Genomic DNA, 27,490 nt, shown 5'->3' on the forward strand with positions numbered 1-27,490 from the left:
TTTTCTTAAAGTAAAAGGGGTTTAATGATGCTCATGCTGTCTTTGCAAATATCTCTTTGATTGTCTTTTGGCTGAGTTATATCACACTGAAGGGAAGACCTCCAGGCTCATGCTGAATCTGCAGCCCCGCATGGTGCACATCCCCTCCTCTGGCTGCAGGGGGCTATTGACTGACTGGCTGGCTGCCTGACTGTGAGCGGCTCTTTTGAAAGCTGGTCAAAGAGCGCCCCCGCTCGCTGATATATATATATATATATTATATATGTAAGTTAAATCTCCTCTACATCAGGTCCCCTTGACTGTCTCCTTCACTGTGAGCTCGCAGGCAGACACAGCTGACTCCACCCGAGCTGGCCGCTGTCCTTGCAGTACGGGGGAAAACAGGGACCTTGCAATGATCTCGCTGGACTTCAATTTCAACATTTTGACAAGGGACCTGTGCGACCTGTCACATTATCTGGAAAATCAAGTCAAAGTCGGGCTGTTCGGGTCAGGAGTAGGACTGTCTCTGGTACTGGGCTTTAGCGCAGCGTACACTTGCTACTATTTGCTCTCAGTAGCGAAGGTAAGTAACGTTTACTTGTAGTTTATACTGACTGCTTTGCATGAGCCGTGTATCTTTTATTTAAAACTGACATGTGTGCTTTTCATGGTTGAGCATCACCACTTGCCAGGCGAGACGATGATACGGGAAAGAGAAAGGTTACATCTGTCCACCGGTGGGCTAACATTACATGCCTGCATATGTGGGATTGTTCTCAGCCATATAAAACACACGTTAATCATCATATTTACCGGGAATTATATCATTTACATCCATGTTCAGCGCTGCGACAAAGGAATCCTCGGCAAGACAATCCTGTTATGTCAGCACTAACTAAGCTAGGTTAACGGTACTGTAACGTTATGTTAGCTAGAAATGCCGGTTGAAGTTTTTTTTTTTTTTGCTTTCGTAATGCATTGTAACTTTCCATCATTCATTTGATGGTGGGCTCCGAGTGTTGACTTAATACAAAAACCTATTTTCAACAAATGTATCGTGTATGAGTTTAATAGAGTAGAACAAATATATACTTCTTCTTATCATTATTAGTATTGGTTTATGTTACACATGCTGCCTTTTAAAATTGTTTTCTTTTGTATATTTTTAGTATATCTTGTAGATTTTACATTGTTCGGCATTCTGTGGACAGCAAAGAAAGAATTTAATTGTACAGGGAAACATGTTCCCTTACTGTGCATAAATGACAATAAAACTGAACTTGAACTTGAGCTTAGAGCTAAAACATGTTTTATCACAGTGGTGGATCTGGTGCCAGGTTCAATAACATACCATTAATTCATACCTGAGACAAAAACAAAGAAGTCATTTTTTTCTTCTTCTAACTCTAACCTGTGCCACATATTCACCTGTCTTTTGCAGAAGCCCCAGCTCATCTCAGGGGGTAAGAAGTTCTACCACTTTCTGAGGGAGCAATGTCCGGTAGTGTCAGAGACCTACTACCCCACCTTTTGGTGCTGGGAGAGTCGCATCCAGACTCTACTAAGACCCTTTGTCACAGCAAAACCTGGGGTCGTCTACAAAAAGTAAGTCTTCACTGTGACAGATATAGCCTTCTAATTATCAATCACACTTTTTTTTTTATTTCCCCATAATGGGAATATGTTTCTCCTTGCATGTAGACACACTTTGACCTGGTTAATAGTTAACATGTGCATTTAAATTGCTAGAAAGTTCCCCCTTTGACACAGTACAGTACCGCACATGTCCATTTATAATGACAAGTTACTTGTTCTGGCATTCAAAAGTAGCCTAAGTAAATGCCATTGCAGAATTTTCCATGCCTACATTGGACAACTTTATTAAGAACTAGCTTGGTTGCTGAGAAACTGCCATTGTGTATTTATTTAGTTTTTTATTTGTTCTTACCAATTTCACAACTGGAAACAAATCCCAGTCTTGTTCTTAGCCAAGACTCAAAGGCTCAGAGTAGAGACAGAGATCTTTTGTGCCACAACACTGGCTCGGGCCACCCTGCCTGCCACTGTGTAATGTACATTCTGTTGAAGCTTAAATGCATTCCTTGCCCCCTGCGCACAAAAAGGAGATTAGAATTAATTAAGAGAGACTTATTTTTTCGTTATTCCTATGTATTATATCAGCTTTGATGTCTTTGTTTTTTGTCTAATTCTGTGTATGTACTTTGAGGACAACAAAAAGCCGGAGTCAAATTCCTTGTATGTGTTCACACTTACTTGGCCATCTGATATTACTTACATTGTGTAATGTATTTAGACATTCCCTAGGTTTATGTTTGTGTATACATTGCACAAATATTAGGTGATATGATCACAAGTTGTTTGTCAGCCCTTCACTAAGGTTTTTATTACATTTCCTCTGGGGACAATGGGGCATCCCCTTGATAATGACATTACCAAAACCTGACCCAAGGACGGACACAGTGAAAACTTTCCTATTTGTTATTGGCTGTCAGGGTAAAATTCCACTCATGTCACTGTCCCAGCGAAGGATCAGTCCCAGGTCCCATCCCACTTTGTGCGCTGGTCACTCTGAAATGCCTCCCCTCATTGACTTTAAAGTCTAGCTTCAGGTGCATATTTAATGGCGGTTCTGTAATTTCATGCTGATGTCTTTCCCCCTGGCCAACCAAGCTGGCTTTTGAGCTGCTGCTGTGTGTTTGCAGGATTTCATATGCGCTAGCACTGGGCATGAATGACCTCATCTGCCAGGTTGGGGTTGTATAGCCTTAAATTGATTGACCAAAAGAACCCACTGGTGCAATGCCCTCCTCCTTATCTTAACCTTGCTGTGTGGGTTGCAAAGTATACTGACAAGATAATCACAAGGGGAATGAGGCAGCTGTAAGTGAGTGTTCTAATCACATATCCAATTGCCCTTTGGGAGTGCTTGTGATGGACACAATGAAATAGTCATTTCACAAGGAACTAAAATGACTATTCAGTTCAATGTTGTCCTGTGCGTGTGCTTTAGTGTTTGCATGTGTTTTAATGTGACTTATTATAAGTTACACAGTGATTTGGTACATGAAGATTGATACATGGAAAATAATATGCAAAAAGATTGTCATTGCTGAGTTGCCTTTCCCACTTGTCTTTGGAGTGAGCTTATTAAGGCAGCAGATGGAGGACAGATCTCTTTGGATTGGTTTGACAACGATGACAGCCTCTCTCATCCTGACCCTGCCACCAGGCCCACAGTCCTCCTTCTCCCTGGTCTGACCGGCACCAGCCGAGAGTCCTACATCCTGCACATGGTCCAACAGAGCAGGGATCTGGGCTATAGGTGGGTGGTCTTGGCTGGACACCCTGGCTGAGGTCCAGCGCTGAGCACACATTCACTGCAATAAATCACACAACTGACACTCTCTGTGCCTCATGCATATTTTCATACAGATATGTTGTCCAATCACAATCAGAATACTTCAGCAGTCATACTAATATTGAATTAAAAGGTCTGGCACCCACTTTTGTGATGATTCCGTAACTTTTATATAATGTGTGCACAAGTGCCAGGGGCTTGGGGTTATTTCAGGTAAAGTGTACCAATAAAGCAGACAGCTAAGCTCTTTGTCAAGAGCTGCTTTTGTAAATAGCCAAACGTAGCACAAACTTGAAGAGTTGCAGAGGGAAGCAGGTTTTCCCCTTTTTTTCACTCTTCAATAGGCCGGAATCAGGTTTGGGAATGCATGGCAGACTCAGCATCTTCCACCCCTCACCCCTTTCTGTGTAGCTTAATGAATTACAGCTTATCCCAGTACAAGCTTTGCGGCTTAGCCCAGACCAGCTTCTGAGTCTATGCTGTAATGTGTGTTTACACACATACACACACGCACACACACACGCACACAAAAACAGCAGGTCTGATTCCAGATAATAAGTGAGAGGAGGGATGCTGATGCCTCTGCTCTACAGAAAGACTGCTCTTCACACAGCTGTGCCTCTCTGCACATCTCATCATTTTCCCAGCTGAGTTTTTTTGAAAGTAAGGAACATTTGTTCAAAGAAATTTGGGCCACTGTGTTCCTTTAAACATGGAAGAGGGTAACTTATAGTGACAACTGAAAAAAACAAGCATAAGCTTACTAGAGCTTTTGTTTTTCTTCCTAGGTACACATGATTTTGAGCAATCAATTGACCAATCCCTATATTTTCATCATTAATTAACCTGCCAATTATTTCCTTGATAAACTGATACTTATTTTTTTCGTCTATAAAATGAAAGACAATTGTGATAAATTCCCAACACAATTTCCCAAAGCCCCAAAGTGATATATTTAAATGTCTGACCATGAGTTGAAAACCTAAAGCTATTCAGTTTACATATAAACTTACATAACAACGCAAAGCAGAAAAATACTCACATTTAATTAGCTGGTACCAGAAAATAGTTGCTGATTAATTTTCTGTTGATTGACCAATTAATTAATGGACTAATCGTTTCAGTTTTACTTAAACTTGTTTCAGCTATAATCCATAGATATAGTTATACAATGAGTAATTAGGGAGCCTATCATAATTGCTAAGAGTATATGTTTGTGTATTTCAGATGTGTGGTATTCAACAACAGAGGGGTTTCAGGTGAAACGCTGCTGGTAAGAATCTAACATCTCTCTTAGTTTTCAACCTCTCGTTCTTTTTTATTTAATTTCATCATTTAACTTGACAAGATTCAGAAAGACAGACATGTATACTGGATAAAAAGGACTGTTAAGGACAATTTCATTTGTCAGTATGACAGCTTCCCAGTGGAGTTGTCCATTTTATCGCTTCAGCCAGCACAGAGCTTGTCTAGTCCACACGTGTCACAGAGCCCTCAGGGAGCCCTAAGCGGATGCTGCACAGACAATGTTGTTGCACAGCTGGGATTAAGTTGCAGGCAGATACTGTATTTTAATGCCGATTCACAGGAATACGACCTTGTCGTGCACGTGCTGTTCTGACACCTGGCCTAATCTGTCCTCATACATCCGAGTATATTTAGCCAACAAGATGGGGCCCGAGCTATGAAAGCTCATAGGATGCCCACTGTGTTTTATGTCTCCCCCTCTCTGTCTGTACATCTTTGGAACAGAGGCACATTCTTTATGGTCGACTGTATCACCCTGATCTAATCATATCATCACTACCATACAGAGATCTCATTCATAGCACATATAATAGTCTTTCATTACAGGCAGGGATTGCCTACAATCAATCTAATGTTCCTCTTAGTGGGTGTAAATCAGAATCAGTAGCTGATCTGTTGCCTGCTGTATTTGTCATATTCTGTCTCAACTGCAAATAAAGGGTAAAAGTGACACTAAAGCAATGTTTTTAGTGTCAGTTTAATGTAAACAAGTTTTTCAGGGCTTATCCAGAATTTAGTTGGCTCAGCTGTCCTTAGATTTAAAAAAAATAAAAGGTAATTTTTTTTAACTCTGTCACTTAGGACTGTACCAAGTGGTGATGGTAAGGTGTACTTTTCCCCCCTTATTTCAATGTGGGATTGTGCTATATTCTATACAAATGGTGTAGCATATGTATGCTCATGTTATTGTTTCCTCTGTGTCCAGTTAGTGTGTGTATTGTCCATTGTTTAAATAGGCCAGCGCTTTAGTTAACAATGACCCGCTGTGTAAAAGATGCCCCCTGCCTCAACTCTTCTGAGTAATAATGCCCAATTTCTAGGACTCGAAAAAGCCTATTACAACTTTCCTACTACTGGTAATATATTTTTCTATTAAATACCTTTTGTTAGAATTCAATTTGTAAGTTTAGCTGTTTCACTGCAGAGTTCAAAACTTGTGCAGGCCTACATGAGGAACCGTAAGAGAGTAGCCAAACAGGAATTTATTTTGCCTGTGTTTGTGCTTGAATCTTAATGAAGGGCCTTGTAGAGCCAAAGACTCAACAGCATCCAGAGAAATTTGCCTTGTTACATAGGCTCCTTCAAGTTCCAGCTTTTTTTTTTGTAACGTTAAATAACCTGCTCTGTCTGCCATCTTTTTCAAGTTGAAAATGATGTTACCCTTTTGCCCCAAAATCATAGAACAGTGTCCAGTGTTCAATTGTATCATACCCTAAAAAAATCATAACAACATAGTATTTTTCAAGATAAGTTATAGCTTTGCAACATTAACAAAGATTTCACCTTTTCTCGGCCTGCAAAAAAAAGAATTATATATAAAAATGAATCTGCTGTTCACAACTTTACTCATTTACAGTGAACTCACTAAACTCACTGGTGGACTCACTTCGCACCTATGGCCTATACAACAACTTGGAGAAAAACACAGCATAGGCATGATAACCGAAATGACCACTTACCTAACTACTGTTTGCATTTTAAAGGTGGTATAGGGAATTGTGTTGGCTGTTTAGGTCTTAGGACTGCAACTAACTATTATTTTTGTTATCCTAAGGGGAAGTCTTCAAATGTCTTGTTTTGTCCAACTAACAGTCCAAAGATATTTAGTTTCTTTGTAAAACTGCTGACATATCAGAGGATGGACACTCCTGATGGGATCTAAACCCACAATTCCTGGTTTAAGAGGCCACGGTTGCAGTTGCTGGGGAGCCAATCTGCACTAGGCGGTGTTCAGTGGTAGTAACATTCATGCGGTAATCCTTTTAAATGTCCTTTTCTGTGGACAGGGTTTGGCAACCTTTGAGGAAAGTAAAATCAGGGAATCGTTAAAAGAGGTTAGTCCCTGCCTGATGTTGTCCTTTGTTGCATACACTACAGACTAATTGCTTAATCTATAAAACATCTGTTAAAAATTGTCCATTACCGAAGAGCCCCAAACCCAAAGATAATCAGTTTACTATTGCAGAAGACAGAAAAACATCTGTCATTAATACAACTAATCATTTCAGCTTTAGTTTGATTTGCCTTATATAGCATATTGATTAACTTAAAGGAGAATCTTGCGTTACTGTACAGTACCTGCACATAAAAATAGAGAGCCAAAGTCAATGATGTGGAGCAGAGCTAAGCTAGCTAGCTAGCGAACAAGTTGAGCATCAAGTGTGAGACGAGAGATGTAGTTCACCGATCGGTTTCACACAAAACGTGGTACTATGACAAACCTACGGCTAACTGAGACTTCCTTTGGTTGAAAAATTATCTTTTTAAATTGATAAACATTATAAGTGCAATCCACGGCAACGGGATCAAAAAATAATTTGCCTCTTCCCGAATTAAGGTTCCATGAGGTCCACCGGAACTTTAAATCTCTATAATTGATTTTCCCTTAAAAAAGGAAATATATTATATAAATTATTCAGAACAGGTACCGATCCTAACACATGACCTCATACCGATTCCAAAATGATACTTTTTTCAATACCAATTTTATAAACTTTATTTTTCACCTCCCACTATGTGAGCCCAGTCTCTTTGCGTAACTTAGAGTTTTTCATGCCTGCCTCTAATACCTGTAAAGTTAAACAGCCAATCTCAAGCATTATTAGTGCTTGGTAGAAGCATGCTGAATGCTTATTGGCTCGCTGACACTGATGAGATTTACTCCTTGGGTAGTGAAATTGGGTTTTGAATGACGAGGCATTTATCAATACTTTATAGTCAATTCGGTCAGTGCCTTAAAGGTATTGAATGTGGTACCCTGCCCTAACTGTGAGCTGCAGCAGCCTAGCACTGAGGTCCACTTCCATTTGCTCCTATCTCTCCCTGTAAATAACAAAAGTCCTGATGTTGCCCTGAGAAATTGTGTCTGCTACATATGAATCTGTAAGCTCTATGTGTGCATGTCTGTCTTTACTGTATGTGTCATGTCTATGTCCCACACATGTCTACTGTATATTATGTGGTATCTGCAAAAGATTTTTTTTACCGCAGCAGAAGTATACTGCTGCAGATTATTTCAAAATCAGCATTTGTAACTATTAACAGCTTAGATGAAGAAGAGAAACAGTAAAGGCTGACTCTATTGTCTCACCCAGACCCCCAGGACCTACTGTGCAGCCAACACAGAGGATCTGGAGACTGTTATTGAACACATCCAGAAGACTAATGAAGCTGCTCCAATCATGGCTGCTGGAGTATCAATGGGCGGGTAATGAAGCCACTCACTACCAGCTGGCTGGAAATTTCAGTACTGGCGGCACTGCTAACAAACCTGAGAATATGACTTAAAATTGTACAAGACAACTTGGTTGGTGACTTGGTGGAAACTCGCAACTAAATAAAATAAACTGCAATACCCATAAATCACCAGACATAATGTAATCCATAATTAATGAACTACACAGAGCCCATTCTCAATTACTGATTCAGTTAGTCTGTGACTGGTTTGTGCCAAATGTTACCAGTAGACCAAAAGAAGAGGAATAAGATGTCCTGCTAGTAAGTCTAAATTTCTCTCTGTGCAGCAGACTGTGTTTTGCTTTAAATATTGAGCTCTTACAGTTATTAGCGGTTAATAAAAAGGAAAATACCTGGGATTATAATTTACACTATCGGACTCAAAAATCCAGTATCAGTCAGGCTAAAGTCATTGCTTTATTATGGTCCCAGTGGTTCAGTGCAGCCAGCATGCCCAAGAAGGTGTTTTTTTCATGGCACAGCACTCATCTCATGAAGTGATGGATTGGTCAGAAATGGAACATGTTCCCCAATATTTGTTTTTTGACCCTTCTGAACCTTCCTCTCACCCTCTCTCCATATTCAGAATGATGCTGGCCAACTACTTAGGGCGCAAGGGGCGGGAAACCTGTCTGAAAGGGGTTGTCGTCTTCTCAGCAGGCTGGGATGTATTTAAGTGCACCGCTTCCCTGGAAAAACCACTGGACCGCTTCCTCTTCAACTCTTACCTCACCAGCTGCCTACAAGCCTCTGTCCACAGGTCAGCTGGGCCCAAAGCGGGATTACTGCAGCTGCTAACTCACTGCTAGTGCTAAGGGCTGGATTTTCACTACAGCTCATTACTGTCACATAGAAATAAATTAGCAGCATTTTTATGCGTTACAGTTACAGCCAAAACACTTTATGAACAAATCATATTACAACATATGTTTTTATACTGCTTATTATAATACCTACAATAAATTTTAATTTGTGTATTGGCATGGGCATGATATAGTTATTTATACTTTTGTAATACTATTTTAAGAGTGGAGCTTGATTCTTGTTTCATTATGCTGTTACAACCATGTCAGCATTTCTGAAGGATTTTCCAGCTGCAAATCATTTTATCTAACAGTTTTAATCTCCCCTGTAGACACAGACCAGTGCTCGAAAAGTGTTACGACATCGATCATATCATGAAGGTCAGAATTATTTTTAGTGACAATTAGTCATAAATGCTATTATATTTAAGTGAAGTAGCCAACATTTTACCAATTGACCTGTTCTCTACAGGCAAAGACCCTTCGAGAGTTTGATGAGCGGTTCACCTCCATAATGTTTGGTTATCCTACGAATGATGACTACTACCATGATGCCAGTCCTGTCCACAAGCTGAAATCTGTGCAGGTGCCAATGCTGTGCCTCAATGCTGCTGATGATGTCTTTTCCCCGTCTCATGGTGTGTCCCAGATTTTCTGTACAATGCTACTATACCAACACTACTAATATGGTGTCATGGGGAAGAAGAATCTAGTCAACGGACAAGAAAAAATGACCTGAATCCCTTGTTTCTTTGCAGCCATTCCAGTGGAGGCAGTGAAGCAGAATCCCAACCTGGCGCTTCTCATAACCTGTCACGGCGGCCATATTGGTTTCCTTGAAGGCCTGTGGCCTCGAAGGAGCACTTACATGGACCGAGTCTTCAAGCAGTTTGCTAAGGCGGTCATCGAACAAGGCAGCGTACTCCAAGACCTCTCCCAATAAGAGAACTTAACAAAATGTTCTTCTAGAATCCCTTTCTTCTTCTTTAGTTCCTTCCTTTAATCTTTTCGTTCATCTTTGCCATCCTTCTTTCATTGCTGTATTCCATCCACGTTATTTTTTAGTTTTCAGTCCATTTTTATTCTATTCTTTCTTTCTTTCTTTCTTTCTTTGTTCTTTCCTTTGACCCTTTTCCCTCTTTCACCCTTGATGTTCATCCCTATTTTCTGCTTTCTATTCATTCTTTATACCTTTGCTCTCTACCTAAACCTATTCTACCTATTTCCTTTTTTTCATTGGCTTACCTTTGTCCTTGGCCTCTATCCTTTTTTCCCATTCTTCCTCCTGCCGCAAGCAAAACAAAAAATTTCTCATTTGAAGGGCACATCTTATTGAATGTCGCCATTGTGTTGCATTCAACATTCATTTATTTATTCCATACAGTTAACAATGCATTGTGTGTAATCACACTCTTAGTGGTATGGTCCTTTAAAAAAACAACAATAGCTGTTCATGTCCCTGTTGTCGTTCTTTTGCAATAGCTAGCTAACAAATTCTGAGATTACATTGTGTAATCATTTGCTCTTGAAAGTAACACAAGTACTGTACATGGAAATCCAATCATCGTGGTTCATGAACCTTTAATACTTACATCAGTAGGATTTTAGCCCTCAGGGATTTTATTTATTTATTCATACTTCCTGTGTAAATTTGTTTTGTTAATCATTATCATTGAATCTGTATTTTCCTTGTTTAAAGGTAGATGTAATTTACCAGTTGACATACTTCTTTTGGTTAAAGTAATAGTTCTATATTTTGCAAAATAATATTACTTGCTTTCTTGCAAAGTTAAATGAGAAGACTGACACCACCTTCATGCCAGTTCCTTAAATACAAAGCTAAAGCTAACAGCTAATTAGCTTAGCTTAGCATAAAGACTGTAAGCAAGGAGCAAGATTCAGGATTCAAGATTCCTTTTATTGTCATTTAGGAAAATACAGAAATGTAAAGCATGAACAAAATAAAGAGCATGTCTCCTTTTTTAAAACATAGGTATAAAGAGGTTAATAAAACTATAAAATATCCGCCTAAGAGCACTGGCAGGCAGATTTCTTTTTACCTTTTAACCTAGCCAAGCTAGCTATTTCCCACTGCTACCCGTCTTTATGCCAAGCTTAGTTAAACTTGAGAGTACTATCAATATCCTCATCTTCCTCTTAGCAAGAAAGTGAATAAGCGTATTGCCACAAATGTCAATCTTTTCCTTTCATTAATCTTCTGCATGCACTTTTATTTTCACACATTCTACCTTTATGCACACCAAATCATTCTACAACTGTATAAAATGAGGAATAAGTCATTAATGAAAAGGAATGTGAAATTGCACTATTTTAGTTGATATTACCATGCCTCTAATTCCTTAATGCAAGGCACTTAATACATGAAAGTATGGGCGAACAGAGCAGTATATGAATTCCATGAGGCTTTCTTTGTGAAAATGTTGGTGGTTAGTTCCGTAAGCAAGTCTGAGGGGACTAGATGCAGTGAAGTGAATGACGTTAGGCACATAAGAAGACTGAGAGTGTACGTATTGGCTCATTGAAGTGATGGCTGTTCCTTTATAAGATGCATAGTATCGTTAATGGAACCTGGTTGTCAGTCATTTATTGGTTTCCTTTCGCCAACAATGATCAAAGGGCTGGCTCCGTGTATGAGTTGGCATCGCTGAAACAATCAGATCTGACTGGCGGCCAGACGCTCAGCAATGCACTGCATGAGGGAGTTTGACTTTTCTGTTCCTGTGGAATTTTGATGTCCATTGAGTAGCATGTCTTATCAGTGTCAGCATGTCCTGAACCTTAACATCACTTCTGTAGCACAAAGGACATGTTTTTTTCATAGGACGCTGCAATTAATTTGCACACATAGTACATAAAAAGAAGAAAAAAAACATTCTGTCTATAGTATAATTACCAGTATATGCACATGTTCACCATGATTGTAATATGCTGTATTTAATAAATTATTAAACAGTCTATAGGTCCATGTGTCTGCTGTCTCAAGTGATTCTGCTTGTAAGGCATTTTCTACAACAAGTATATTGGACTGCTACACTGACCGTGTACCGCAGGTTAGAATAATTGAATGCAATTGCCTTTTGAAGAAAGAAAGAAAAGTATATTTATTTATTTCTCTGTCTGCTTATAACAATGGGGCTTAATACTGATAATAGCCAGACTGCTCTGTTAGAAGCTCATCAGTCACCTGAGGTGTAATGTTCACACAGGACTTCACCTCCGGTCACAGACTCGTCCCCTGAAGTCAAAGTATTTGACAGTCTACCACATGAGCCGGCTTACTGGATGACACTACAGCGTCACACTCTCTTACCTTCTTGCATCCCAGTATAGGGTTTTGCTTCCTGGAATTGACTCACTCTTCACTCACATGCTTAGCTGCTAGTAGGATATGCACAGCTGCAGTAGTGGATGTGATCCACTAAAGGCAAACTGTAATCCTCGGCACACCACTCACCTTCACAGCAACCCCCCAATAAGCCCACAGACAGATGAGCTTTGACTTTAGCTAGATGGTTCATGGAAACCTGAAAGTAATTAGAGTAGACTGCCAAGAGGGATGAGCAATTTACTGTTGGTAACCATCTAAACAGCTATGTGGCAGAAATCTGTTTATCATAAATGTTGATATTGCTGCTCATGTGAGAATGTACCCTGCAGGATTCTGTGGTGATATAACAATAAACAAGCAATGTTTTTTTATGTTACAAGGGAATAAAAGGACAATTCACAGTAGAATGGTGCAGTGATATTTTAAATCAGGGTCAGTGTTTGAAAGTAGTTTAATAATAATTACTGTGTTGGCTGAGGACTCAATAATTGAAAGAATAATTGTCAGAATTATCAAGAGACATTTTCTCTTTTTCCTTCAAAGGATGTATTTAAATATCAGCTAAAACACAAAATCAACCTTAACATAATCAAGAGAAGGTGAAGAAAGCTAATATTAATGTATATATCTGTAGTAAAAAAAAAAAATTACCCTTTGCCTTCTCTTTAGGCATGGGCATTTTCCAGTTTGCCTCTTATGCATCACTTTGGGACATCAAACATGTCTTTGGCTTTCTTAAGAGAAAAATTATGAGGTTCAAAAATCTGCATGCCAGCAACTCTTTCTTACCCACTCTTCCTTATCCTACACTGACTGCAGCTGGCTGAAAATAGCCCTGTGTTATATCACACAGGGGTTGTAGGTTGATGGAGAATGTGCTCTAATATTACTTCACATGAGCTGAAATAGAACTGTCCCCGGACCAACAATGCCCCTGTGCCCTTAAACTGAAGTCAGAGAAGATTCTGTAGCATCCATGACAAAGCCATTTCTGCTCTTGGACAGAATATAATATATTCTGGGATTGAATGGATGTAGAGAAGTGTGGGAGGATTATTAATCACAGGCTAAAAACAGGGCTGCAAATGGACTTCAACAACAACACTGTTTACGATTTCTAGTCATGCACTTGCAGAACACTTTAGAATACTCAGCAGTTACATGGGAGGCACACCAATATAACACGGAAATCAACAAAATAAATGGAAATCAGAGCTTAACAGGGACACCCGACAATTTTACACATGCTTTTCAGTTTCGTAATCACAAGGAGTATTATTCAGTCCGTAAAAACAGTTGAATAATAGCATATATGGCTATGGAGAGAAATTTCCAAAGTAAAACATAACCCTGATGAGGTTATTGGGGTCATAGCCATATCCATTTTTCCTGGAGTTGTACCTAAAGACATTACGGGATATGCCTTAAAAAATCGCAAATTATTTTAGAAGTCATTTTTAATACATTAATAATTTTTCAACAACAATAACATGGCTCTAATGTCATTATGTTCACTGCCCACAAGCACAAAAATGAGGTAGATCACGCAGACACAAGGCTACCACTGGCTGCACATGGTTAACAAACACATTTCAGTAAAGATTGTGAGAGCAAGTTGCATATTAAGTGTAAAACACATTCTGTGGACCACTGGAGTTTAAGTTAAAGTTTTGGTGCCCAGTTTTATATTTGGACTCATTTTGGAATTAATTCAATAATGGGAAACATTTCTTATCGATCTTAACTTGTATAGTGCAAGTTCATATTTTCTACCCTTAATGACATTCAGTAGATCTAATAATCATTCGTTTAGGTCTGGTGCAAAGCCTTCATGGATGGTTGTGAAGAGGAGACAACACACTCCCTTGGTTTAGGCAAGCTTAGAATGCAATCGAATATCACGCTTCAATATGATTATCAGTCCAAAACGCGTGTCAAATAAATAACAATCCCTTATGGACCTGATTTTCCTTTTCAATAAAAATCCAACACAAGAACAGGTAGGGATACAGACATGTGGTTAAGGACACATCTAGGTAGATTTTTTTCTAGCCTTTGCAATGTAACATAGAATGCTATAAGACATCATGACCAAAATATACTGGCAAAAGTTACACAAGACTAAAAAAAACATCAGTAACCCTCAGTGGTTAAGGGGATGATATAATATATTAATAATGTAAACAACGTTTTAAACAGCACAGTAGTCCGAAATCCAATTATTTCATTTTGCTTCACTCAGACAAACAACATTTCTTGGCCTCACAGTTAATGGTTTCTTCATTCTCATTGGTCCAAAAAACATTTGTGACTTGAGCAGTGACTCTATGAAACGTCACTTAAGGCATATTCTTTGGACAACCCTGTGCAGAAACATATAAAAAAATTCCACTTTCAAGTATAGGGAATAAGCTGGTCAGCTGCTTTGACAGTGTGTTACCTTTTCTTTGATTATCCTTTTGGTTTGGGGGCAAGAGATGGCAGATTGAGTGAGTTTAATGTGTGGAGGGTAGCCAATACCATCAATGTAGTGTACATTCAGCCTCAGAACATTGAACCAGGAGGTGAAAGCCCAGGCACAGTCAGCGGCAGGATTTGCAGTGAAGAGGCTTTCTTATTACACAGCATTTAGTGACGTATGTGATTATGCTTAAAATACCCAGTATTCAAGTCTGTATATGCCTAAATACTAAACATAAGTAATTAATGTTGCTCTGTCTGATTGGCATTAAACATTAACAGGTGAGTTGAACAATGAAACCCTGTGGCAAGTCACATAGGTGTGTTCTGGATAACAGACCTGCTTCATAGTTATATATTTCAGACATCATAGAACATCCTTTCAAGAACTACATTCTTGAAAGGACAGCTTGTACTTTTCTTTAGTTGTGAATAAAGTCTTTGGATAAATTAATGGGTCAGTCATTTAGAGACTAAAACCATACTCATACAGCTCCCAATCAGAAGGATTATCAATGCCACATAAATATCTTCAGAGGCACAACAGAGAGAGAGAGGGAGAGAGAGAGTCCCCATTTGCAGTTGAAATCATCGATGATGAAAATCCAATACAGGCCAACCTCTTTGTTAATATTTCTTCTATGTAGAGAGTTGTCTTGTCAATGAGCTTTGTGGAGTTTGAGAGGCATAGCAGGCAATGAGGGACAAGGAAAGGGAAAGGAAAAGGCAAGGGGCAGCTGAGCATGCCTTTGGTGGCAACATAAGTTAATGCCAAAAATACACGGTGAACTTGGAGAATAGCTTTGTCCCTTCAAGCAACCTTTAAAACCCTGAGATAAACCTGTATGTCCAGAATGGGACATACTATAGTCAAAGTACATATGTATGAATAGCTACAATCTTCAAATGGTCACATCCTTGATCTGAGAGCGTCCATTTCGGTGAACATCAAAACTAATAAAGTTTCAGCTAGGCTTTTTTTTTCCACAGCAAATACTTTTTCAGTAGAACATAAGTTGAAGTGGAGAGAAGCCCAGCTACAATCAAGCGTTAAAACAAGCATTGACCCAGGCGTAGTGCACTGTGGCTGTACAAATCAAAGGAAAGCCATATTAGGTGGCCATGTGTCCACTCGTGGGGCACTTTGGATCTTGTGCTCCAGCATATCCATTCTGACCTTCCATTGGAATGAATTGTAAATGCTGGTTGGTTTGGAATTAAATCTATCCTCATTTTGGATTTTGTTTCTGCAGAAGAGCAGTTAATCCATGTTATGTCAGGTTCAAACATGGCGGCCAGTCAGGAAGTAGAGGGGCCGGTCCTCACTGCAGTTGGCCGTCTGAAACTCGTCCCGCAGGCGGAACTGCCACTCGTCCTCCAGCTCTAATCTGATGACGGTCTGACGCAGGGAACTTCGGTCCTGGCAGATTACGCAGAGAGTGGCACCTGTGGAAACAATCAGGGTAAAAAACAAAATCTGAAAGCCCCCGCTAGTATCCCTTAGAGGCTGTACTGCTTTCTAAATCTACACAGACTAATGATTGTTTCTAATTGACTAATATATCTGGTCATATGCAATAACTCATTGGTATAAGAAGAATGTGTTAACATGCACAGAAAGACACAGGAATGTATATTGACGTGCCCCAGACAGTAGTGTCACATACCCCGTGAATCAATCTGGTGTAAAATCACTTGAGGCACAGTACATGATATAACAACAGAGACAATAACAGAAGCAGTGGCAATAACTAGGACTGCATTGACGTGTCACCTTTCAGGAAGCGGAATTTCTTGAGGAGTCCAGATACGACGAAAGAGTCACAAAGGTAAAGCAGGAGGCCGCTGAACAGCAGGCCCTGATGGTTCAAGTTGGTGGAGTGTGGACGAGAGTTGATGTAGCACACAGAAATCTGGGACAGAAGATATGACAAGATACACCTCATTAATTCCACCTAAGTGGACTAAAGGAAACAAGCTAAGCCAATTTATAAGTTGCATTTTGTGCATCATAATTTATTTTCCATGTCAGGAGAAAACACCAGAAATGTGTCTAGGCATGCAAAGAATTGAAGCTGTGCATAGTGTGTCCTCTCATATGCACAAATGTACGGTACAAATATACACAGTTAGCATTCAGTGTATGCACATGTGCGTGTATGCAGGTCAGAACAGATGGTGGAATTGTGCAACATGTTTCTTTGGCAAGTTCTACAAACTTTAGGCTTATAAAAACAATTGAGATAAACTAAGTCAGCAGGTGTTTGTTAGTTTGTTCATGGTCAATACATTAAGATTCCCCTGAAACAGTTGCACGGTATTTACAATGGTTTTCACATAATTTGTCCCTTAGGTCTTCTTCTAGGGTTAAGTTAAAGGAATGATGCTAATAGCCTTCTCTCTTGCTTTCAACTGCAACCCCCTGGGAGCGCTCACCTCCGGGCTGATGTTGAGGTAGCTGTCGATGGCCAAAACTGGGTTGTTCCTGTTCTGAACCGCTTTCGGAAACAGTCTGTGGCTACAGCTTTGCAGGAACCTTTCAAGCAAGTACTGGGCCGGCGCGTCAAGCAGGGTCTGCTCACTGTCTGGGGCGCAAACATACTGCGACGGACTGATTGCGGCGGCGTTTTCTATTTCCTGGGGATAGAAGAAAATAGTTTAATGTTAGATGGTGTCTCATACTAATGCATTCACTAGAAACCAACTGAAAACTAGGCATACACCCACCATGAGTTTAGGTTTGACCACGAAGTCATGGTTTCCCCCAACTGGAATGTGTTTCTTCAATAGGCTAAAGCAGTTAAAGCGACACAGCAGCAGCCCACTGCTGTTCACCCTTAGATTAAAGTCCACTTCCTCACAGCTATACCTACACATAAGACCAAAGTAGAAAGATCAGGAGATTGAGACACAGCACAAATCACCAAATGTGTGACTAATTCACACAATCCTCTACAAACGTACCGATTGAGGTCATATTGAACATTCTGTGTCAGGTCCACATTAAGCATGACAAAGTCATGGAGGTGACACCGGCTGAAGGGTTGGCTGGGAGATTTGCCAGCCAGGCTGCTGCTCCACCTGCGTGTGCCGCACATTGCATACAGGGAGATCTTCGGTGTGTTTTCCATATGCTGCAGCACTGTCTTCAGGGACACATTAGTTCCATCTGATGTCTCACTAAGAAAGAAAAAGGAGGACAGGGCACACATGAGAAGCTTTTTTTGGGGCAACACAATTTAAAAGTCACATCTTTTTTGCCCTTTCCTTCAGGGTCTCTAGACATATAATAACATGTTTTAATCGCGGTTATAGCAAAAACTAAAAGTTTGCTTGAAGGGGGAAAAAATAATAATAGAATAATAATAACTCTTAAAACTCCTCTCTCTGCAAATTTTACAAATCAAAAAGAAAAACAATTCAACCTGCTGTCTGCTGTCTGGTGGGTGTTCCACAGCACGCAGGAGTCGTCCATCATGACAATGAAAGGCCAGACATCTTGCCTATGGACACCTTGCTCCTCGAGTCTATTTCTCTCCAACTCCAGGTTATGATATGACAGCTCTTTGATCATGAAGCGAGCAGCACCTTGAACAGACAGGAGCACATGTGTCAATATTTTGCGTTTATACTTTATCAAAACTACAGTGCACGTCATCACAGTACTGCAGGAGGTAATAAGTGCAAATAAGAGTGCAAAAAAACACTTGCAGTTCAGAAAATTCATGTTCTATAAAAAGCAAAGAGTTCCGTGTTGTATCAGTTTATCCTGAACAGAACAGTTGGCATGCAGGCATTGGGACATGGCTTTGACTTCAGTTAAGTTACACCCATTTCAGACAGGCCACGCACCTGATTGGCTGATTTACAAATCAGATTATTGTGCTGCAGAAAAAACTCGACTGCCTGTAATAAATATGTGACCAGGGTGGCTCTCTCACTGAAATAAAACCCCTAATTATCAGCAGGGAGATAAGTTGAAAGGTGACGTAGACTTAAAGGTACCCTGTAAAGTCTTTGAGCACTAGTAGTGCTATAAAGCAATGTTTTTATGAGTGGATGTTTGGTTTGTATCGTGCACACACAAGGATGTGTGGTCCTGCATTTTGGTGGGAAACACCTGAACAAAACTCCACAGGGCACATTTAAACTTATTTATGTTTTTTTCTTGTTTGGTGTTTTGAATCAGTGACACATTGGGGGAAATTTTATAAAGTTAATGCATCCATATATTGAAAAATGACATTCTTAAAAATACATTTTAGTTTAGTTAGGCCAGTAAGCTGCTCACCAACTCCTGCGCTGTTGAACATAGCTGGCAGGACAAGCAGGATGTGGTTGGGCCAGTACTTTCTGTATTGGGGCATCTCAAATTGCTTGACCACCAGAATATGCAGATGAACGGCGCCCTCCATGGCATGGAAAATGTTGAGCAGGCCGTGCTCTTGGCGTCCTGTAGTCGGGGTGAAGATTGGACTCTTGAACACATCAGGGTTCTAGAGACAAACACAGAGAGAAGAAAGTAGAGCAAAAACAAAAGCGTAGTTGTGTAGTAGAAGTTGTGAGCAAAATACAAATATTTAATACATTGATTTGTGAAGCCTCATTTCAAGCTTTAGCGGAAATAACTAAACATCCCCCCCCCCCACCTCCCCTCTCCAGACATATAGGTGTACCAACACACAGACACACATAATCCTACATGTATCTAGTAAACTAACCTTGGTGGAGACCAGAGGTAGGCGCATGCTCTCCAAGTGGCTGCCCTGCTGACTGAAGACAAAGTGCTGCTCCTTGGCTTTGGGAATGACAAACTGGAGCTGGACTTCCTCCCCCAGCATGGACGAGCAGAAGGTGAAGGCATGGAAGGTGCACTCCGACAGCTATGACACACACATGCAGTATTAAGACCGAGAGATCACCTTTAAGCATGGCTACAGATGGCAAAAAAGCTCTCAAGCTTTCAAGTGTCAATGTATTGAGACATGTTAGGATATTTATATGTGCATCTACTGTATAAGTCAGCAATGTTTGGAGTTAGTCAAGTCCAAAGAAGGCAGCAGACAAGTGCATTAGATGTGTGATGTGAGCCTGTGCACTCACCTGTGTGGCAGGGCCTGCTTCACAGTAGTGGTGACACTGTTCACAGTGATGAAAGGCATTGTGGGCCGCAAACCTGCTTAGACGTATGGACTTGGTCACTCGTTTGGCTGGTGTTTGGCTCTCGCCTTCTTGCTTAAAATCTGCACACAAAAAAAAACATGTTCACATTCCTACTTTGAGATAAGCTTGTTTAACTTAATATGAAAGTAACACCCATGTTATATTTACACTGGCAGATTAAATGTGACTGACGCTGCTGAGTGTTTGCATATTTCTGCTGACCTTTTAAGCATGTTGGCATCTTGTCAGTGTAAACAGGGCTTGCCATCCTGAATTTAGGGTCCCGGGGGTAGGGGTCAAAGGGCAGCTTTTGCACTTCCTCAATGTCAGGCAACTGGGTATAAACTAGAGTTGTGACCTCTGATGTTTCTGGGGATGAAAAGAACATGAAAAGATGAGGAAAAAGACAATCTGACATTTGGTTCCTTATTATGTCTATGGTGTGTTTAAAACCATGAGCTCAGAATAAATTAGTCAGTAAAGTCCCAATGAGCTTTACCTTGTTCCTCCTCTTCTTCCTCATCATACACATCTACCTCCAACAATCTGATGAGCATTCGAAACAGGATACGAAGAAACTGCAGATAGGCACCAGTTTTTCCCACCTAACAAAGAACATGAAATAAATCCCTGAATTGTTACAAAGACCCTTAAACGCACATGCATAATTAATATAATACACATATTAGTATTTATAGGCACCTGTGGGGGTCCACTGAGTAGCAGGCGTCGTGGATGTGGCACAGATGGAGCTTCATAATCGGCGTGATGTTGCCTGGCGATGGTCCACTGGCGGTAGTAGATGCTCTGCTCCGCCCCCTGCAGGTTGTGAGTGATGAGGGGCCTCAAGGGGCTACTCCAGGCTACATCTGCATGAGGCAGCAGGGAGAAGGAGCTCAGCTGACTCCCAGACTCCCCCGCCAGCAGGTTGTAAGCTGCCCGTGACAAAATAACTGTCCGCGGTGACACCCGAGCAGGCTTAGAGTCTCGACTACACTGTGTGGACTGGCTGGGTCTCTGGGTGGAGGAGGAAGATGGGGAGGGCGAGGAAGAGGAGGAACTAGAGTAAAGAGATGGAGGGGCTTTGGAGGGATTGGAGGAGAGTTGGCTTGCAGGGGAATCGCACTCCTGCTTGAAGCCTTGTGTTAATGTTACTGTGCTTATGTCGGAGGTGATGGCACCTTCGGGTGGGCAGGTGGAGGTGGAGGGCTTCTGGCAAGAGTCGGCAACGTCAGATGAACTGACACCATTCTCTGGGAAAGAGCCTGAGTGGAGACATGAAGAGAGCACAAGGATACCTTTTGAAGAAAATTACTTAAAGTCAAATTCTGGAGTTTGCAACTTGAATCCTACGACTCAGTATGTCAATGAGGTCAGGGGCTCACCAGAGGTTCTGGTCGCAGCGCTGCCGTTGCTCTGAGGCCTTTCAAGCTCTTCTCCATCATTCAAGCTGGTAGTGGTCTTTTCTCCTTCGGATTCCCGAGGGGCCATGGCATTTTTGGGCTCCTGGACCACGCCCATGGAAACGTAGGTGCAGGCCAGCCCCACCTCCTGCTCCAGAGCTGTCCGACTCAGGTAGCTGGAGTCTATCAGACGCAGGTCGCAGTATTTCAGAGACCTAGAAAGGTAAAAGTGCAAAAGATTGTTTCATAGAAGGATTATAGCCTATATCTATATTCTCATCTACATTTCTTTAATTTAGAAAAAAACACATTTTAGGCCAAAATGTACTTATTTGTTAATTGTACATAATCAAGGAACTAATATAAATGGGCCTCTCTTGTAGAGAAGACAACCCACACAATGTGAATGTAGACGTGTAAGCTAACACTTGGAGGGTAAAAAAAAGGTCACAGTAACTGCAAACCAAGAGGAATTATAGATGAGCTTAAAGGCAACATACTCCACTGGGGGAGCTTACCTGGGAAAGGTTTCTCCAAGAGGGTCCTTTCCTGTGAGGATGACGATGCAGGGCAGCCCTTCCAGATCCTCATAAGTGTGCGGTACCCAGTCCCCATTCTCACAGCCTCTCCAGGTCTACAGCATAACACAAGTATTGCATAATGTTTATTGTTCAGTTACTTAAGCATCATTTAGAACTAGACCAATACAGCCTTCCAGGCTGACGCAGGACAAATTTAATTTAAAAATGAATTAAAAGTGAATTCTGAGAATTGAGTCACATCCCAGATGATCACTCCAGATTTCTCTGTAAAAGTGAATTTCATTTAAATCCTGATACCTTTTCAAACAATACTGAACTTGAATGTTTCACTCATGGATCTGATTTCCTTAACACATCTTGCTTGAATAAACCACAGTCACTTTATATAAATATTTAAAACGTTTGGTAAAATTACACAATAAAAAGACTCATGTGACTCTGGTTGCATGGCATTCTCACCTTGAGGCGGCTGGTGAAGTTTCTGTGCAGGTTGAGTTCCGAGGCCGGGCTTCCTAGCAGCACGGCAAAGCACAACTGGAGGCCCAGTTTGTCCCTAACATCCTCTAGTCGTTCCCGGGCCAGCATTGCCAGCTGTAGTGAGGGGACTCGAACCAACAGCATGTGGCCACGGCCCTGGGAGCCCTCTCTGCTTGGTGCGTTGATTAGGTCCTCCACCATGGCCAGGGTCTCTGGGGTTATGTGGTCTCTAAGCGACGGAGAGGAGGTCAGGGCCATCATGGCCTCAGTGTACTGCTGAATCAGCAGGTAACTGCGGATCACCATGCTGTGAAGGTGAGGATGTCTGGGACACAAATCGGGACTTTGTAAGTTCGAGCTTTATAGCTGAATATGATGTATTTTTTCAACAGGCAAAATATGTATACAGGTTTGTTATCTTTAACTACTCACTGCCTGTAATTGCCATTTGAAAATACACATCTGTAAGATTTGGATTGACAATATTTCTCACAATTATTAGTAACACCATAATCACCTTTCCAGCAGTGTGTGGACCATCTTCTCAAAGGCGTCATCGCAACGCAGAATGGGGCTGGCAACACCCCACTGCAGGGAGCTGCTGTAGTCCCTCAGGCCAAAGTAGAGCAACTCATTAGGAGACTGTTCCCCCTGCTGGATGAAAGTTACAATATAGTGAAAAAATGGCATTATTTTTTAAATGTCAATACTTTTCGATTTTTTCCAATTTATACAATGACTATACTGCATCTAATTTAGTGATGAAAAGCAGAACTAGTCTACTAAGCATATAACTAGTCTCTTCTCATTGCATTATGCTTAATCTGAAAGCTTAGTGAGTGCTTTCACTTCATTGTTATATTACACGGCTCTCTTGAATGACCACTTCATATCTTTTTTCACATGTATCGCCTTCAAATGAAGTAATGTCTACCTGCCATCTATCATCAACAGTTGCATGTGTCTATGGAACAAAAAGTAAGGATTTGAGTAAACTTTTTTACGCTGCCTGAATATTATGCAGTGATTCAAATTAAATTATTCAAGGAATGTCCAAAAGAATTTACCTAGTTTTGTGGAGCTCTTTTTTCTCCTGTTCGACCTGTCTCAGTTTATCTATCTCAGTTATCGGTTTGTTTGTCTGTAAATAATACCATCCAGCTGATACTTCAATATTATGTGCTATTCAAATTCACCTCAAATAATAATGAGAATAACTAGCACAACATGACTTAATACCCTTCTGGTCTGAGACTCTAAATTCTGTTCATGTATTTAAATAATAATATGATACAAGCTTAAATGTAATTAGGAGGGACCTAAACCCCAATTATGAAATACGTGTTAACAGAATTAGAACAAAACACACAATGACCTGAAACCAGAATAAATATTTGAAGATATTTGAACAGCACCATACTGGTATAGTGTAGCATTAGCAAAAATCAGTTTGTTTAATTTTAAACATTATATCTTGGGGTGCCCCAGTAACCATGAACTACTATAAATACTATTTCTAGGCATAGTTCTATTATCTTTACTGTGACTATTATTGCCATTGCTCATCACACCACATCAGACACCCCCTACCATGAGCCTGGGTCTGTCTGAGGTTTCATCCTAAAAGGAGTTTTTCTTCACCATTGTCGCACTAAATGCTTGCTCTTTGGGGAATTACTGGAATTGTTAGGTCTTGGTAAATTATCGACCTACTCTATCTGTAAAGTAAAATCTGTCTTGAGATAACTCTTGTTATTTGATACTATAAATAAAAAGAAATTGAAGATATCTCATTTATTATCTCAAAAGTCATCATTGAGTTGCCTCTTTTTTTAGTGTAAGTGCACTTTATGTCCACCAGGTAGAGTAGCTACCCCACAGCTGTTACACACTCGCCTCTGCATGCTGCCATAACAAAATTCAGACATGAAATAGCTTTAATGCTACAATATCAATAATATGTGTGACTTTCACTGAACTATGCCCCTTTACAAGAATAAAGTATTAGACAGCCGTTAATAACGACTTGCTGAGGACGTTTGGGATGTTAAAATAATACTCACCAGACTTTCATTGGAGGGCCAGTGAACTTCGTTGTGGATGCTGATGCGGGACTGGCGGGTCTGCAGCGTGTGCGGGAAGCAGCTGACCTGCAGGACCAGGAGATTCATGGCATCCAGGACTTCCTGGCAGTTCACCACCCGGTCAGCCAAACCCTGCAGCTCGCCGTGGCACACGGAGCCTGACAGAGCACTGGAGAAGAAGTGTTTAAAACATGTGAGGGGCATTCAAGATTCCAGTTCAAATCATGCCATAGCTATTAATAACATTAAACATTTATGCAAGTAACAACTCCATTGGTGACTTGGATAGTGAAGGTTTTAATATTTGCTTTGCAAACAGTGTGTAATTTCCAAGAAAAACTCTCTGGAAAACAGGAAGTGATGTCTGTTATGTTTCAGGCGGTAACAGCAGTTTGCTTGGAATAAGATCTTGGAGGCTGGCAGCAGTAGCAACCATATCTGAACAGAAAATTAAAATACCTAAAAATGTCAAACTGCATCAACACCAAATCCAGCAAACACTGTGGACCAAATATCCATTTGAACCACATACTGAATGTCTAAAAAAGACTAGAAAACAAACAAACAAACATAGATCTCAAATTATGTATATTTAACCCAAATAAAAAGGTTGGAGATACATGGTGTTTGTTTTCACTTGCTTGCAGCTGTTCTCCTCTCTCCACTTTAATCAGTGCATGAAAAGGCTAGATTTGCAGCCATAACAACAGCCTGAATCACACAGCTTTAGATTATACACAGAACAAAATAACGTCAGTGGAGTTGTCTTACCTTGTGAGGTCGACGTGCGAGTTGTCGTGAATGAGGACATACAGGGTGTAGGGGTTCTGCTTGACTTTTCTCATGAAAGCTTCCATCTTGGCGTGAACTTCCCCATCCAGACGCACCACATACTTGTCTGATTTCTGGTGGGCTGTGCAGACGTCCTCGATTCCCAGGTCGACAAGAACTCCTGAGCAAAACAAACGAACCCCTAGTCTTTAATAGATCTTGTTGTAATAACTTAGTGAAATCCCATTGCTAGAACATTAAGTCTCTTGCATGGGAAGTTTTGTTGAAGTTTCGAGATCTAAGTAGGTGGAAAAGTCATCCTTGAATCTTTATTATGTTGTTATTTATGACGTTGCCTCTGGCCACAGACCTGATTGTCGGATGCGCTGTGCTGTCTGGTGTACCAGAATGTGAGATGGAGGGACCAGAACAAGAAAGTCCACTTTACAAAAACGCCCCAAGTCCAGGTTCTGGGTTCCTGAGTCAGCGATGGAGCAGACTTGAGAGAGGAGACTCCGGGCCACGCTGAGCTGCGTCGGATAGATCTGGAAGACCTTACATAACAGCTCGGCTACAGGAAAACGCAGGAGAGTGTGTCAATATAGTATAAAATCATGTGGAACAAAATAATAATTACCTTGTTTTACCTTACCTTTTACCTTACCTAAAACAGACATTTGCGGAGAATATTGCTACTAATGGAAAAATGTTATTTGCTGCAGATATACATATATATTTCTCACTATGTATATGAGTCTATGTGAAAAATGTGTTGATTGTTTTGTCTGGTAAAAAAAAACAGCCAAGCATTTGAGTGAGTGAGTACGATAGAGAGCAGGCTAACCTCTGTCTGAGGGCGGTGACATGCTGGCAGCCTCCTGGGAGTGGATGTGGTAAGTGACATCGCTGTGGAAGGGCTGGATGACCTGTCCCTTCCGTCTGCGCTGATATCGCACAAGCTGCTTGTCCAAATTGTCCCCTAAAAATAACCAGTCACCATAGTCACACAAAGACACAGAGCCTGGCATAGCCTGCTGCCACAACACAAATCCCGTTCTAGTTCACTCCTTGATTTTCAGACAACATCACAATGTCAAACTTGCCTTGTGATATATTTAGTTAGAGGATGATGACAAAAAAAATAGCCACAGTCATTGTTAGTTCTTAGGTGTAACGTTGGGGGTTCAAATCATTGAATCTCTGCATCGCAAAGGGGGCGTGGGTGATTCTGCATCAATGCAGTGACACACCATATCTGATTATTGCCTGCTATTGCTTGTTACTTTTCTTTGGCTGTTATGTTTTTGCCTCTTGTCTGTTGTCTGCTATGTTCAGACTACATTCGGGAAGTGCCTTTTAAGAGCACACAACAATGGGAGTATATATACACATCTGACTGCTTGAATTTGTTGATGAAAATCCTGTGAAGCAATGTCTAATACATTTGAGGAGGTGGCACATCATGACGCATCATGATCTAATCAGGATGTCGAATCGTATCAAATCGCTGACAGGTTTGTAATCAAAATGAATTGTGAGACCAGTGATTATTCAAACTTGTAGTCATTATAGAGTATTGGCTTTAAGTGTAATGTTTTGTTTCACATGTAATCAGGAAATATTTAATTCATCTAGTTTCTTCTCCTAATATGCACTCACCAAGTGACGTGGTTTTGAAGTGAGACGCCAAGATGCTGACTTTCCCTGTGATGAGTTCGTAACTGATTTCCTTCAGAAACTCATTGGTTGTGAGCATCCCCTCAGCTAAGGCCCTTGCTTGGTACTTTCCTGTGTCCAACACATAAATTAGGATTAGATCATAACTTTACTATACATAATGTGCACAGATCGGTCAAAGTAATAAAGTCACAACCAAGTTAAATGGTTTCTACTAGATGGTAACACTCACCCAGAACTAGCACACAGAACTCGCTGCCACTCATTTTAGAGGCACATATAATGACAACATAGGTTGGCAGGCACTTCTGGTTGTGAGGACCTTCACTGAGAGAACGCAGTGACTCAGCGATGCCTTCTCCCAAAGAGTTATGGGTAACCATGACTTGGACACTACCCCCTGAGACACTGGATTCCAGCCGAGCTAACCAGGGCAGCTGGGTCGGGGAGATGGCCGGACCCCTAGGACAGCACAGCATGGCCTTCAAAACAATCTGCTCCAGCTCCTCCCTTAGAGGAATCTGCACCGAACCTGCAAAATCAATGAAAATATGAAAAGTCAAAACCACAGATATAAAAGTCACAGGTAGTAATATGTATGACAAACTTAGATATTTGTTTTGACAGACATGTTTC

The 27,490-nt window shown here is 40.8% G+C and overlaps 2 protein-coding genes across 4 annotated transcripts in view; one reads left to right on the forward strand and one right to left on the reverse strand.

The window, feature by feature from the left end:
- Window positions 1-240: 240 nt before the first annotated feature.
- On the forward strand, window positions 241-10,921 carry abhd3 (abhydrolase domain containing 3, phospholipase). The gene is made up of 9 exons (XM_034887492.1): window positions 241-565; window positions 1,424-1,587; window positions 3,143-3,325; window positions 4,589-4,634; window positions 7,984-8,096; window positions 8,712-8,885; window positions 9,261-9,309; window positions 9,401-9,566; window positions 9,687-10,921. The coding sequence occupies exons 1-9, from the start codon at window positions 395-397 to the stop codon at window positions 9,869-9,871; spliced, it is 1,251 nt and encodes a 416-aa protein (XP_034743383.1). The 5' UTR covers window positions 241-394; the 3' UTR covers window positions 9,872-10,921.
- A 2,795-nt stretch (window positions 10,922-13,716) lies between these two features.
- The window catches only part of greb1l (GREB1 like retinoic acid receptor coactivator), a 43,379-nt gene continuing 29,605 nt past the window's right edge, over window positions 13,717-27,490 (reverse strand). For 2 of the 3 annotated variants that reach the window (XM_034887489.1, XM_034887490.1), the window contains exons 13-34: window positions 27,087-27,386; window positions 26,837-26,965; window positions 26,022-26,156; window positions 25,548-25,748; window positions 25,178-25,358; window positions 24,386-24,575; window positions 22,840-22,976; window positions 22,305-22,647; window positions 21,822-21,937; window positions 21,286-21,518; window positions 20,603-21,165; window positions 20,400-20,505; window positions 20,123-20,269; window positions 19,841-19,980; window positions 19,459-19,620; window positions 19,029-19,233; window positions 18,163-18,325; window positions 17,702-17,917; window positions 17,465-17,606; window positions 17,174-17,374; window positions 16,512-16,650; window positions 13,717-16,183 (exon numbers count right to left, since the gene is read on the reverse strand). In XM_034887489.1, the coding sequence (XP_034743380.1) occupies window positions 16,020-16,183; window positions 16,512-16,650; window positions 17,174-17,374; window positions 17,465-17,606; window positions 17,702-17,917; window positions 18,163-18,325; window positions 19,029-19,233; window positions 19,459-19,620; window positions 19,841-19,980; window positions 20,123-20,269; window positions 20,400-20,505; window positions 20,603-21,165; window positions 21,286-21,518; window positions 21,822-21,937; window positions 22,305-22,647; window positions 22,840-22,976; window positions 24,386-24,575; window positions 25,178-25,358; window positions 25,548-25,748; window positions 26,022-26,156; window positions 26,837-26,965; window positions 27,087-27,386 (4,313 nt within the window). In that variant the 3' untranslated portion in view covers window positions 13,717-16,019. The remainder of the gene's footprint in view (window positions 16,184-16,511; window positions 16,651-17,173; window positions 17,375-17,464; window positions 17,607-17,701; window positions 17,918-18,162; window positions 18,326-19,028; window positions 19,234-19,458; window positions 19,621-19,840; window positions 19,981-20,122; window positions 20,270-20,399; window positions 20,506-20,602; window positions 21,166-21,285; window positions 21,519-21,821; window positions 21,938-22,304; window positions 22,648-22,839; window positions 22,977-24,385; window positions 24,576-25,177; window positions 25,359-25,547; window positions 25,749-26,021; window positions 26,157-26,836; window positions 26,966-27,086; window positions 27,387-27,490) is intronic. The other variant, XM_034887491.1, reaches the window with a different exon arrangement.

Source organism: Etheostoma cragini, chromosome 12, assembly GCF_013103735.1.
Source record: "Etheostoma cragini isolate CJK2018 chromosome 12, CSU_Ecrag_1.0, whole genome shotgun sequence".
In the NCBI taxonomy this organism is placed as follows: Eukaryota; Metazoa; Chordata; class Actinopteri; order Perciformes; family Percidae; genus Etheostoma; species Etheostoma cragini.